General features: G+C 37.8%; 1 protein-coding gene across 2 annotated transcripts in view; it reads left to right on the top strand.

Annotated features, from left to right (window-relative positions):
* TLCD4 (TLC domain containing 4) overlaps positions 1–14,893 on the top strand; it is a 37,076-nt gene that overhangs the window by 10,247 nt on the left and 11,936 nt on the right. Inside the window, exons 1-5 of one of the 2 annotated variants that reach the window (XM_042466210.1) lie at positions 3,136–3,201; positions 7,404–7,569; positions 9,984–10,073; positions 12,700–12,758; positions 14,630–14,724. In XM_042466210.1, coding sequence (XP_042322144.1) covers positions 7,412–7,569; positions 9,984–10,073; positions 12,700–12,758; positions 14,630–14,724 — 402 coding nt within the window. In that variant the 5' untranslated portion in view covers positions 3,136–3,201; positions 7,404–7,411. Of the gene's footprint in view, positions 1–3,135; positions 3,202–7,403; positions 7,570–9,983; positions 10,074–12,699; positions 12,759–14,629; positions 14,725–14,893 lie in introns of those variants that run through there. The other variant, XM_042466209.1, reaches the window with a different exon arrangement.

Below are 14,893 nucleotides of genomic sequence, written 5' to 3'. Positions count from 1 at the left end.
CTGTGCTGAATTGTGGCAAACAAGCTCACTTTTATGATACAGGGATGAGAGTTTTTTAAACTTACAACCCTCTCCCCCAAAATCTTCACTCCTCAGGATAAAGCCACTAGCGATTTGAGCAGATCAGTTGGGTGTTTTTTTTTTTTTTTTTTGCCTCCCCACAATAGATCCAAAAAGGATCTGTCAGCTTCCAGGATATTCCCATGAGATTTCCCTGTGAATGATTTGTTGCTGGTTATTACTTGGTTATTGCTGGGACAAGTTCTCTCTAATTGTGATGTCATGTGAAAATCTTCACATGATCACATAATTTTCACAGGATAATGTCTGTTTAAACCCCTGCTTTTCCCTGCTTTTCCCCATCTGATTAAGTCCTGTGTGTGATCACTGGTCACACAGCTGGTTAGGCTCAGATCCAGACTGTTTGAAAGACTATGGGCCCAAACAGACCGGCCAAAATAAAGCTGCTTTGGGTCACTTTGTAGGTATGCTGTTTAAATGACACGTGCATTTAAAGAGGCCAGAAGCTGCGCCAAAGCTATGCTGCAGTCCTTAGGACTGGAGCATGGCTTTGGCGCAGCTTCCAGCTTCTTAGGACACATGCATCATTTAAACAGCATACCTTCAAAGTGACCCGAAGCAGCTTTATTTTGGCCTGTTTGTTCAGGCCCTATATCTCCCTATATGAGGCTGTCTGATTTTTAAAAACTTTGAGGGAAGGCTTTCTTTCAGCCTCCCTATCCAAACAATGAAGGCATGATAAAGAGATGCCTTGCCATGAAAAATTCTTCCATGACAAGCCAGACTTGACCCCTTTTTAATTCCTTTGACCAGCAGAGACCTTTTTATTTAGAAACATGTTGGGCCATTAACTAGCTACTATAAAAGGGTCTTTTAATGAGGGTATTTTATTTCCCCCTCTTTTTCGTCTTCTTTTTTTTAAAAAAATCTGTTTTAATTTAGTGCATTGTTTTACTAAATTGTTTTTATTTGTTCTTCATTATTACTAATTGAATATTTTTGAGCTGTATTTTGTTTTAATTAAAATTATAAGCCACCTTGGATCCTCTGCTGGGTGAAAAGTAGGATCTAAAACAAATAGCTAAGGCAGTATGAATGTATAGATATTTTGCAATGGGTCCATTTCGTTTCCAAACTTTTGCATGTGTGTCATCAAAGAGAACAAGTGAGGCTTGTAATATAATCATGTTCTGTGTCTCCACTTCTAGCCAGATTTCAGGCCAATGAAATGTGTCCCCTTAATAAAAACTCAAGCAGACTTCCCTTCCCCAGTTTTCTGCTGCTGCTTACTTGATCATTGTGCATAAATAAGCAAATGTTTCCATGCTGCTTCTTTAGACTATTTCCAAACCAGCAAGGACATTTCTGTTCTGCCAGCATGTGTAGGAAGGAGTACGTTAAATAAATGTATACATATACTATGGTGTGCTTATTTTTGAACTTATCATTGTTCCCATCTTTTCTTTTCTTTCTTTTTAAAAAAGGCAGGTTGCTGTGTAATGGCAGGAGTTATGGGTATGTAATGAGGGCATACCACTGATTCAAATGTTCCTTCCTAGTCATGGTAATATAATGTTCTAAATAACCTAAAGGCACCAGATCCCATCTGATCTTGGAAACTGAGCAGGGTCAGCTCTGGTTACTATTCAGATGGGAGACTGCCAACAAACACCAGATACTGAGTTATATTTCAGAGGAAAGAACTGGCAAAACTACCTCTGAGTATTCCTTACCTAAGAAAACTTTATGAAATCCATTGGGTCATCATAGATTGGTGTTCAACGTGAAGGCACACACGGATATTCACAGGCATAGTGATGGATTTTGTCTTTTGCCACACAGTCTTCAAAGCATGGCAACAATATGTTAACTGCCTCCATATTTCTTTTTTGTAAAAGTATCCATTTCCTTTATCTGGTATCCAAATAACTGTTTTCTTTACATCTATTACTATTATCACTTTTGTGTGAAATATTTCAATGTTGTCAAAACCTTATTGTTTGGTGAAGCTGAAGTATGGATTTCTTGTAAATGGCATGACAATTGAGTTGCAGTTCAGATTAGACAAATCTTGTTTTAAAAGGGTCTGCAAAATTTGACTTCTCTAACTGGTATGTAGCCAGTTGAATGCTATGCACCAGAAATGGCTTTCCTCACTATTTTAAGACTACCTCTTCAATTTATCTAATCTAAGTATCGTTTATTTATTCCATAGTCGAATCACAGCTTTGCTTTTTATTGCAGTAACCGAGGAAGCATAAGGGATCTTAATCTTTCAACACAGAAGTTTGGATGAATACACGAAAAGGCTGTGTGTAAATCATGGTCCTAAATTAGGAGTCACTGATGTTCTGGAGCTCCTTGGACACTTTCAAAATTTTGAGAGGATGCGGTCACAAAATGGTTGTCATGGTGGGATGGTCATTTCCCCCATATTGGGGGAAAGATGAAATATAAAATAAATAAATAAAATTCAGAAAACACATATCTCACAGAGTGGATGGTAAAACTTAAAAGACAATTAAGTTGTCAAGGGACCTGAACATAGGTGTGTCATGTCTCTCTCCTCCTCTCTGATGTACACACTCCCTACATCTCCTACTCTGCTACTGAGTCACACCATAGACCTTTTCCACCACCACCTCTTGCTTTCCAAATCTTGTTAGTTTGACTCTTCATTTTCTCTCTTCATTGAGCATCCTCTCTCCTCTTCTCCTGTCTCCTTCCTCCTCTCTCTTTGTAGAGAGAGTGTCCTCTTTGACATCCCCAATTTCTTCTTTGATATTCCCAACCCTTGCCTTTTACAAGGCAGCACTGGTGGTATTTGAGTTACTTTTGTCTTTTTGTAGAGATATCTTGTAGTACCTTTGAGATTAACTGAAAGAAAGAAGGCAGCACGAGCTTTCCTAGACTTGTCTCCTTCCTCAGATGCATTTGGTCATTATTTTATTTGCATCTAAGGAGGTAATCTTAAGTCTTTGAAAGCTCATGCTACCAACTTCTTTCTTTCAGTTAGTCTCAAAGATATTACAAGATCTCTCTACATACTGATTCTACAGACTAACACAGCTATATCTTTGATTTCTTCCTTTTGTTTTCTGCAGGCACGCAGAGTTGCTTCAAGGGAAAGCGCCTATTCTTTAGCCAGTCACCATCTTTACTACTAAAGAATGCCTCTGGGTACAGATGCTGCTCAGATGTATTCTGGGGAATAAAGATGGTTGTAACCTGCAGACCAGCACTAGAGTCTGAAATGCTCCTGGCTATCCAATAAATTTTTTTAATGCAGGTATTTGTTGGCTATGGCGCACTGGTCTAACAGGTGACACTCTGCTCAAATCACTTCTTAAATCATTAGAGATACTATCTTGAGTTCTGTGTAATTTGCCTTTAAGTAATGCACTTGTTAGGATTGTCATCAGAGGCCCCTTTTCAAGTGCCTGTTGGGATAGTATTTAGGAAAGTGACAACCAGATAAAGGTCCTCTTTTTAAAAGGAGCCCTGACTCAAGTCCAGTTTGTTATCTAGTTTCGCGAGCTTTAGGCGCCAGGCTGGGCCTTCTTTGTTTGCTCAGACTTTTATTGTATACTCTCCTGCTTCTATTGTTTTATCTGCTGTTTTTATTACATTTAGTTCTCTTGTTTTGTTAAGGCTGTCTGTAGAATTTTTAAAACATTTCCTTTTTGATTGTAAGCAATTTTGAAATGTAATTATATCAGTTATATGAATATAACAACATGCAAGTCCTGCCTAAGTCAGTGAAATGGGCAGAGTGATCCAGTGATCCAGATAAAATGGCTACAGCTTTGCAAGAATTTTTAATCCTGGGATAATTAATTGTGATTCTCAGCAGCAAAATGAAATGTCCAAGAGGGATAGTAGGAAATGGGGCATTAGACAGTAGCAGTGACAATCATTCCATAGAATAAATGTGGTAAATGTGCCCTCACCATGCATAATAGGATTGTTGTTATTGTGGCCTTTCAAGTCATTTCCGACTTATGGCGACCTTAAGCTGAAGCAATTAGGTCTTTTTCTTGGCAAGATCTGTTCAAAGGAGGTTTGCCTTTTCCTTCCTCTTATGCTGAGAGAGAGTGACTAGCCCAAAGTCAACCAGTGGGTTTCCATAGCTGAGCAAGGATTTGAGCCCTGTTCTGCAGAGTTGTAGTTTAATGTTCAAACCATTATGCCATGAGAGTTGTAGTCCAAAAAATAATGTTTCCAAGCTTAGTACATATTTGATAAAGTTCCACTCAGTGCATAGAAATTTAGGGAGGTTTGGAAGGTGTGTAACCAACAGGATTGGTGAGCACAGATTAGTTTTTCTTTGTTGTGAACTGAATACATCCATCGAAAGTAGACGGTTGTGAACAGCTCTGAGACAGATCTCATTTCCCACACAACCTTTTCTTCCCTGTTGCCCAGCTTATCACTTCTCCATGATCCATTCATAAGATAATTAAAATAATTCTTAAAAGGGACAAGCGTGTGTCTCTTTTGTGCTTATATACTAAACATTAAAAGTTTTATTTTCAAGATTTCTGTTTAAACATGAACAATACAAAGCTATCTCCCTAGGCTGAGTTATATCCTTCCAGACCTTCCCCTGAACTCTGCTTCACTCCCCTCTTACTTTCCTTGTTCTAACTGGATAGAACTCAAATTAAATACCTGTTCAATTGTCAAACTGTTTTGCAATTCCTTCCCCTTCTTTCCACCCACAACCCATATCACAACATCCCAAGGGCTGTGATAAACTAAAGCCAGGAGAAGGGAGACATGATTTTGGCCTGTCACATGCAGTGTTCTCAGTGGTGGAGAATCTGTGGCTGTCTCTCTAGAGGTGGTTGACTGCTTCTCCTACCGTCCCTTACTGTTGGCTATGGTGGCTCAGTTCAGCAACATCTGGAGACCCACATGTTCCCTACCGCTGCTATATTACTCAGGCGTCAATGGTATCAGTCTCCTCACAACCTAGGAAAACTAGGTTGTCTGCGGTGACCCAGAGGACTTTTTCATTTGCTGCTCCCAGACTCTGGAATGACCTGCGGACTAGATCTGTCATCTTACCACCTTGGAAGCCTTTAAAAAGGCAATCAAGACGGATCTCTTCCGGCAGGCCTTCCCAGATCAGCCTCCTTGACCTCTCTCCCCTGCTACTACTATTACTGTTGCTGTTACTTCTACTGCTCCTAACAATGGTATTGACATTGGTACCGAAATCGCCATCCCTGCCCTTTCTCTCCTATAGGATAACCTTTCCTGCACAATTCAGCGGAATATAAATAAATAAATAAATAAATATTAATAATAATCATGGAGACAGTATGATATTACCAAATCTGCCCATATCCCTTGTTGTTGTGTGCTTCCAAGTCATTTTTGACTTATGGTAACCCAATAGGCAAACCTATCATAGGGTTTGATAAGCAAGTTTCTTCAGAGGGGGTTTGCCATTGCCATCTTCTAAGGCTGAGAGATTGTGACTGCCCAGGATCACCTGGTGGGTTTTTATGCTCAAGCAGGGAATCAAAGCTTCATCTCCATAGTCCAACACTCAGACTACTATACCATGCTGGCTGTCCATATCCCTACCATCCCAAATCTGAAAGCATTTCCAGAAGGAATCTCTGCCTTCCCAACAAACTTGGTTTGTCACCTTCCTCGCATATTTGTTTCATGTCATGAGCAGTGCTGGAAAGAATTTAAATAGCTTGATCTTGCCCTAAAGACTTCTTTCTGGCACTCTAGTGATGAAGCTGTGTGGGTAAAATAGTCCTATGTAGCCTTGGCATGGATTGTGCTGTGCCCCCTCTTATTGTGAGCTCATGGTGAAGGCACTTGGGGTGAGTAACAAGTGTGGGAGAGGCCATCTGTTTCAACCATCATTATCACAGGCAGCTGACAGAATCACAGATTTATTGAATGGTGATAGAGGGAGTTCTGCCCTTAGTGCAGAGGAAGACGGCTGCCAGCCTGTATTTCCCTTTAGAGCCCTTGTGCCTGAGAAAACCATGTGACAGACTAAAGCCAAAGATCATTTTCCTGTTAATGCATCTCCATGCTGCATATGAGTGCATCTCTGGCATTGCCGTCTCAAACATTCTGGAAAAGCTCTGGTTCCCTACTAGAGCAAAAATGATGCCCATACCACTGAGGATCAGTTGGCTCTTCTGTGATCTTTCCCACTGAGGTAGGGGGTCACTAACAGGTTGCATGACACTGGAGATGAGTAAAGGTCTCTGGGGAGGTGGAAGACATGAAAATGGTGCTGAGAATGAATAGCAGCTCCAACAGACCCTGTGCCTATGTTCTTATTGGAAGCAAAGGAGTGAATATTTGAGAAACAGCAGTTATACAGTAGTGGGCCTAAATACCCTAAAGACATCAGATCCTGTCTGATCTTTAAAGCTCTAAGAGTCAACCCCGGTCAGTATTTGGATGGAAGATTGCAAAGGAATACCAGGTGCTGTAGGCTATATTTTGGAGAAGGAAGTGCCAAAACCACTTGAGTATTGGTTGCCTAAAAAGACCCTTTGAAATTCATGAGGTCTTCATAAGTCGACTAGTGACTTGAAGGCATGTGCACCCCCCCTCCCAATTATGGCAGTGTCTATATGTTCAAAGGGGCTAGATCCTATTGTTCCCCAGTGTCTGTTGGTTCACAACAGCTATATAACTTTTCTTAGTGTGACAAAATTCACCAATGGAGTCAGTATAGAGATGTAGTGGTATTGTGCCTCTCATTTCTCTTCTGTGCTATGTCCTTGGATTACATATGTTCACTGGGAACAGTATTTGTGCTTCCTGGTGCTGTTACTAGTGTGTGACATGACAAGGAACAAATACACAGTGCTCTGAACAGTTTGGGGCTGAATCTTGATGATGATGATGATGATGATGATATACAATGCAACTATTAGGTGGATTTGCAATTGGTTGACCAGCCAAACCCAAAGGGTACTCAGCCTTGCCACTTCCCATACTTGTACGCTCAAAGCTGCATAAGGGAAGTCTGTGTATCGCAAGGGTAGACTGTATATTGAATTTTGTGGAAATCTTTTTCCTGTCCAACTGACATAATTTGAGGACAGGATGACACAGCAGGTATGATAACGTACACTGTTTGGAAAACTTTGATGAGAATAATGGGTACAAAACATTCTTTTGAACTCAAGAAAACTATAGGGGACAAATATTTATACAGGCATGGGACACTTGCAACTGCATGGATGCTTTACAACAACTCACAATATAGCTGTTGAGAACTGCAGTATCTGTATTAATGCAATTTTTCATTTTAAAACTAGCACTGTCGTTCCTTTACACATACTAAAGTTTCAATACATGTCTGAACTAAGGCGCTTTGTGTTTTTCAACAGGCTGAAAAATGATGGCTACCTTCAGTAAACTTAATCTGGCTGTTATCATTAGCAGTTTTGCTATATTTCAATTTGGCTTCCACTCGCTAAGTTCTTGGATTTCTGCACGTCTAACCTCTGGTTTTAACAATCTTGACCAAAAGAAGAAGATTGAATGGAATTCAAGGTAAATGTTTCTAAATAACCGTATTTTTTTTTAAAAAAAAACACCAAAATAAAATCAGACAATTTTACAATAATTAAAATGTGATTCCAAGTGCACTTGCCAAAATTGTAAATTCTAAAATGGGAATTCTTGCTTCCAAGAAAATGTGTGTAGGAATTTTGTTAAATGAATCACTTTTTCATAGAGAAATCACCTTGGTTTCATATATATAAAGATGGAAGTGTATTTAAATAATAAGTAAAATAAGCACTGAAATAGATTTTAGATTAGTTTATGTGGAGTTGAATAATAGTTGAACCATCATTACCTTTTTAAATATTTTATCTTAAAACACTGTGTATGTAATGTGTATATGTTTCCATTTGTGGAGAGGCATATCCAATTAACTAAGGGTGCCCTCTTTTTTGATAGCAGCTTGGTACATGTAAACTTTTCAGCCAAAGTTTTTCTCCAGAACATCAGCTTCTGACTAGAAAGCTTAGTTTGCCAGCATTACAAAACACAAGAACAGGATAAAGACGAAGCAGTGTTTTCTGTTGAAAACCAACTGACGAATCATTGTCTACCTTATTTCAAAGAAGTATATTTTGTAGCAAAACATCCAGATGTTTTAGACTACAACTTCCACAGTTTCTTGTCGTTTGCCATGCCGGATGAGGCTGATGGAAGATGTTAAGTCAAAACATCTGAGGATCAAAAGTTCCACACCCCATAAGAAGGTATTTTGAATTTAGAAGACTTATGCAAAAACATTACATTGTACCTTGTCCCTTCTTGTCTGCTGTTAATAGACTACTAAGGTCCAGCATGTTATTCTTAAACATGAACAAGTTCATATATTCAATTTGGCCTTTTAAAACTTTCTTTCCATTGTTTAATTTACTTATATATCCAGTCTTTCTCCTAATATTGGATCCAAGGTAATTTATAGGATAGCTTAAAACAAAATACAACAAAATATAATGCATATTTAAAAACAAAACCAATTTCAATTATCTTATAAAAATAATTTTAAACCATTTAAAACATAAGGAAAATAACAATAACATACCCCATTTAAACACGCACACACATTTGTACAGCCGATTAAAAGTTATTAGCCTGTCTAACTAAAGAGATAGTGAAAAGAGAGCAAAGAGAGGGCTAACCAAACTTCCTATGGGAGAGAATTCCTCACCTATGTCCTCACCAAGTGTACCTGAGATGATGGTTAGACAAGAAAAAGCCCTTTTCCCAAGACCTTAAAACTTGGTCAGGCTTATGTAGATACGTAGACCCAAGCTGTTTGTTATTCATTGATAATGGAAATTAATTTAACGGTATAATGTTATTTATTCTCAGCACTTTTAATTAGCTATCCTGATCGGTAGTATTTTTTTTTTTAGTGGAAAGATGGTATTAAAATGCTGTTAGCTTCCTTTCTGAAGCTATTTCATTTAGTTATTGGACTTATTGGTGGTTCAAAGAGAACTATTGATCCACATTTCTAAGGTTATACTAAATGGTCTCCATCTTTCTTTTTTCTTGGGGTGATGCCAAATTAAAGCATTACAAGGACAGCAATACAGAATGTAAAGTTTAAAAGCATTTCTTAACTGAAATTAGAAAGATAGAAAACAAAACACTGAACAAGCAGAACTATTTTAAAATGCCATAAATCCCAAAAAATAAATGTTGGATGTTAGTCTTCAGGCACCATATCCACTGGCTATGGTTTTTGCACCATAACCACTGGCTCCACAGAAATCCAAAGCCTCTCTGATGAATGCATACAGCTCCTGTATACACAGGTAGTTCTTTGTTCACTTTGGTTATGGGAGTCGTTTTTTGGGGATCCCCACAGAGCTACTGTCACTACCCTTGTTGAACAGAGTGAAGAAGCATAGATTCTTTCTGGAGCATTAGTTCTTAGGTGTGTGTGAACCTTAGAGACCAAGGCAACCCCCTGCCCTCAAGCCCACTTCTTCAGTGTAATCTGTTTCTGTTAAGATAAAATCTAAACACCATAGAGAGAATCTGAAGGTGAATGCTGGCAGAACAATAGAAACAAGTAGAACCAGGAATTAGATGTTCCTTTTCCCCAGTACATTTTTCTATTCTGCCCTAAAACCATCTCCAGATTATTTATTTATTTGGTTAGGTTTTTAGGGATACTACAGCCTGCATGTCTGTGAAACTTGATCGGCACATTTGTCCATCTCTGCTATGTATATATTTATTTATTTATTAAAAACTTTGTGGCTTATATTAATGGTTTTGCCAAATGTGGCTAAAAACATTATCTCCTTAAGAGTTTCCAAAACTTCTGGTATCAGTTGCACTCTTTTTCTATAACAACAGAAAGTTCTTTTTCTTTCTTTCTAGAGTTGTAGAACAGTACATTCCTAATGAAGATTATTTTTGTCTCTTTTTAGGACAGTTTCTTCGTTCCATGCCTTGGTGGTTGGAGCATTTTGCATGTATATTTTATTATTCGATGAAGCTGTTAATGCTGACCATGTTTGGTAAGGCATCTTCTTGCTCATAAATCCCTCTTCTCCATCTCCTTTCCTTGCCCCATCACATTGTTATTTGTTCTGCTGGAGAAATGATCTCTTCAGGCATAATTAAAAATTTATGGCTACTTATTGTACAAAAATCCCTGTCATTTATGAAGCAGTGTTTTAGAGGCTTTCATCTTTGTTTTGATTGCAACTGGGAAGAATATTTTGAGGTCATGGATTTCTAACAGAGTGTTTTAAAATTACTTCACAACTCTAAATATCATTAAACAGCTTCAGCACCAGCAACGCCAACCTAAAGAAATGTTTTAGTTGTGTAGTCCTACAAACAGACAAATGGGTTCTAGAACAGATCAAGGCCGAACTCTGTGTGAGAGCCAGGAAATTGGAGCTGCCTTAATTTGACCATATCATGAGAAGGTATGAATCATTGGAAAAGACAATGATGCTAGAAAAGCAGTGGAAGAAAGGGAGTCTTGGAGATATCTCATCCACAGGGTTGCCATGAGTCAAGGTTGGCTCAAAAGCAGTTAACAACAAGTAGTCCTACAAATAAAAGTACGTGCAAAGAAAACCTCTATTTGAAGCACTGAAAGTTTATCAAAACCAATAGTACAGTATATATTCTTTCTCCCCAGAGAAGTTATTGGTGCAAGAAGCTTATATAAGATCCATGAGTTATTTTACATTTTAGTCCCCTTTTCAGAATCTGTGGTTGAAATGACCTAAGGCCATCTGATTCCCCCTTAAATTCTGTGAAGGTGACATGAAATCTTTGAACAGAGGGGAGGTCTGTCTCAGAAAATGAATGTTGCTATTAAACCTATTATTGATTTTTACTGAAGGCAACATAAAAAAAATGTGGCTACTAACTATTTGAAGCAGCTGAGTGATTTTCTTTTCAGTCACATGGTTAAAATATTTCTGTGAGCAGGGAAGAAAAGGCTAATCAACTTGTTAAAGCTGAGAAATAAGCTTACTGAATGCTGATATAATAGAAAACTTGAAAGGTAAAGCTACCTTCGATTGCTAGAATGGAAGGGCTTGTTTCTGTGGGTTCTGAAATAGCTTTAACCTGTGGTTAGCTGTGATTCAGCAAGTTTCTAATGGAATAAAGAGAAGGTTTAAAGACCATAAGAAATTGCATTTCCAGCAAGATGTCTAATGGAGTAAAAGTATAGCCGTTTCTTTGTCTTTCCAATGAGGTTTCTAATGGCAAGATTAGCAAATAAAATGTAAGATTCGGCTCTAGTGGCTGAAGATAATGTTTAATTAGAAGACTTCACATTCATTATGAAGCTTCATATTTTTGTAGACACAGAAGGAGCGTCCCATATGTATATAAAATGAAATTTCTTTGAGGTGGGACCCATATCTAAACATTGGTTTCATTTATGCTTCATATACACCTGATAACGTATTTTGAAACTAATTTTTCCACAATATTTTAAATAATTTTTGAAACAAGTTTGTGCACACTAAACCATCAGAAAGCAAAGGTGTCACTATCTCAGCCACCCATGTGGGCAATTTTAGATTTTGGAGTATTTTGGAATTCCAGATAAGGGAGACTCAATCTCTAGCTGAGTAACACTGCGAACATTACTTGGTTTCTTTGCAAACAGCTATATAAACAGTATCACCACAATTTGATGTTAACTTGCTGTTTTATTTTAATGTACCTGTGATCAATTGTTGCTCAGATGTCACCTTTGATTGTGTTGTACTTTAACTCTGGCCTGCAAAAGTTGAGGAATCATATGGATCTCCAGATGTTGTTGGACTGCAAATCCCAGCAACCTTGGCCAGCATATCCAGTGGTGAGCAATGATGGGAGTTTCAATCCAACAACATCTGGAGGGTCATATGACTCCCATCCTTGGTTTATGCCATAATAAAAGCAGGTATTAAGAATAACACACACTCTTCATACATTTTGTGGTGGCAAAGGCACACACCATTGTGACAACATGGTTGTCGGGTCTGTAAAATATGTTGAAGGTTTTCTATATATTTATCATTATCATTATGGAGGCTCTGGTCACTCTTTTTTACAGCTTTGTATTCTGTTGGACGCAGCTGAAACCTTGTAGTCTGCTGTTCCAAAGAAGCAAGAAATCAGGTCTAAACCACCATTTGAGGGCTATAAGATCTTTAAGGAAAGGTACACTTTCAGCCTCAGAATGGCAATGGCAGACCTCTGAAACAACGTGCCAAGAAAACCCCGTAATAGATTCTCCTTAGGGTCCTCATAGGTCAGAAACAACTGGAAGGCACACAACAACAGCAGCAAAAAATACATTTTTAATAAATAAATATGGGCAAATGGCAGCAAAGTCTGAAATAATAAGGAAAATGATAGTATGGCAGAATGGAAAGAGAGGGCAATCTTGTGTTGCAGCTCTTTTAAGACTAATTTCTTACAGCATGAGCTTTTGTGGACTTCAGTCACACCCTCAGATACAATGATGGAATGCTATATTCAGGCCCCAGGTACACAGCACTGTCATAGATTTAAGGGTAGTTGGATCACAGTGAGGGACAGAGGATAGGAAAATATTCTGGTATGTCTGGTGTCTATGTATGGTGTTAAGTAAATGTTACACCTTAATTTTATCTTTTTTTATAGGGGTGATGCTTCTATAGTGCAACTAAACCTTTCTATTACTACAGGCTACCTCATTTCAGGTAATGCATGGAACTGTATGTGTACAAAACTAACATGTTACACAACATGTAATTACAAAACGTATTAGCCTTTGTGAAATTTAGGCTCTAGAAAGGAGAAATGTCACTGCTATCTCACTTGCATTTTGCATAATGAGTAAAGACGGATCGTGCTTAAGGAGAAAAGGGATTACTGTATTTGATTATTGGCATTATTGCACTATAAGTATATAAGCTTTTTTGTTGGGGTTTTTTTTTATGAGGGGGACTTTGCAATTAGATTTAGTTTCCAACACTCAGTTGCCAGCTGAAGTATTCTCAGACTGGAGCAACAGATATTACTAACTTCCCTTCTGCTTCCATGGTAGTAACCCTGATCTAGCATCTGTTATTTGAGAACAAGGCTTGTAATGAAGGAGAAGGAAAATAAAGGCCTTTAGTTCAAGAAGGTGTGCTTGGTTTTTCTAAATGCATCCACTGTTCTTGGTTCACTGGAGAAGTGAAACTGTCCAAATCAGATAACAAGCATCTTGATGTCTATTGAGTATCAATTCTTCGGAGAACTGAACCTCTCCTCACATTGTTTTATAGGTGTATATCAATGTTTGTGAATTTGTGAATGTGCATCTCTTCTTTTATGTCTGAACAAATAGCTTCAAAAATATTTTTGGCCATTCTGGTGAGATGCTATTTAGGCTGATGAAAAGCAAATGACAAAACATCATTCAGCTTTAACTGACGCTATTGGTTTGCTGATGTTAATCTTGATAAAAATGTTAATTTGAGCCTCTTATTATTGTGAAGGTAAATTTTATCTTCACAATTATAACACCCTAACAAAACAAGCACAGTTCCAAGCCAGCATGGTGGCACAGCACGGGTAAACATCACTCAAGCAAATAAAGACTGGCACAGTAACTGAGAGATTTTTCAAAGATACAGCTGTGTTAGTATGTGGAGAGATTTTGTAGCACCTTTGAGACTAACCAAAGAAAGAATTCAGCAGCGTGAGCTTTTGTAAACTTAAGTCTACTTCCTCAGATGCATTCTATATGACTTAAGTCTACAGAAGGTCATGCTGCCAATTTTTTCTTTAGTTAGTCTCAAAGGTGCTACAAAATCTCTCTACATACTATTTTATGGCAGTGGTGCCACAATCCAAGCCCTGTGCCTCTCTTTCCCAATGACATACTGTTCTTGTGAGGGCACTTGGGAAGTCTTATTTATGATGGCATGAAAAGGGAGGATATTTTTAAAGTTCTCCTTACCAGTCTTTTGCTACCTTTCTTGTCAATAGTTTGATGTGTCCTCTCTGTGGAGGGCATATCGCAATGAAATGTTTTTGACTTTGGTTTGCTGAATTGATTGCGTTAAAATAACTCTAGCAGAACTAGAAAGTAAACTATTTGTTATTTTATCAGTATACAATAATTTTTATCATATCATTATCATATTGTATACTTTATAAAATATAAAAGTTTATTTTATTAACATGAGATGTACATGTTTGAGTTTATACCTAGATCCAGTTGCTCTGTGCATAGAAGCTTTCAGTTTTATTCTTTGAATGAAGAACATATCATGTTCACCTCAAATGTTATTGATGCGTGTAGTTTAAGCAGAGCAATGGGGTCACAGGGTCTTGGAGATGTCTTGTCCACAAGGTTGCCATGAGTCAGGGCCGATTCGAGGGCAGTTAACATCAGCAGCAATAACAACTTTAATGATAGATAAAGAGAAGCGTTGTTTTGTCACTTTTAACTCTTTGCATGATTTGATTTCTATTTACCTTTGCACACCATCACCCTCATCCAGACTGTTAAAAGCTTTGAGGTAAAATATGATTGCAGAAATTCACTGAACTTTTCTCTCTCTTTTTTTTTCTTTTTTAGATTTGTTGCTTCTTATATTCAACTGGAAGGCAATTGGGGACATATATTTTATAATTCACCATTTCGTAGCTCTGTATGCTTACTATTTTGTATTGGTGAGTTTCTTGTTAATTTTGTAATAGAATAGCAGGTAAATAACTAGGCTTAATGATTGATGTTGAATATTATTATTGATGGATATACCACCATACCTATATATGGTGCTTAACAAGGAATAGGAGAAGTGATGGCTTTTTTGCAGTCTATTTAACAAAGGAAAAGAGG

This window comes from Sceloporus undulatus, chromosome 4 (assembly GCF_019175285.1).
Source record: "Sceloporus undulatus isolate JIND9_A2432 ecotype Alabama chromosome 4, SceUnd_v1.1, whole genome shotgun sequence".
Taxonomy (NCBI): domain Eukaryota; kingdom Metazoa; phylum Chordata; class Lepidosauria; order Squamata; family Phrynosomatidae; genus Sceloporus; species Sceloporus undulatus.
Note: the sequence above shows the minus strand (reverse complement) of the source record. Positions and strands in the feature narration are given on the sequence as shown.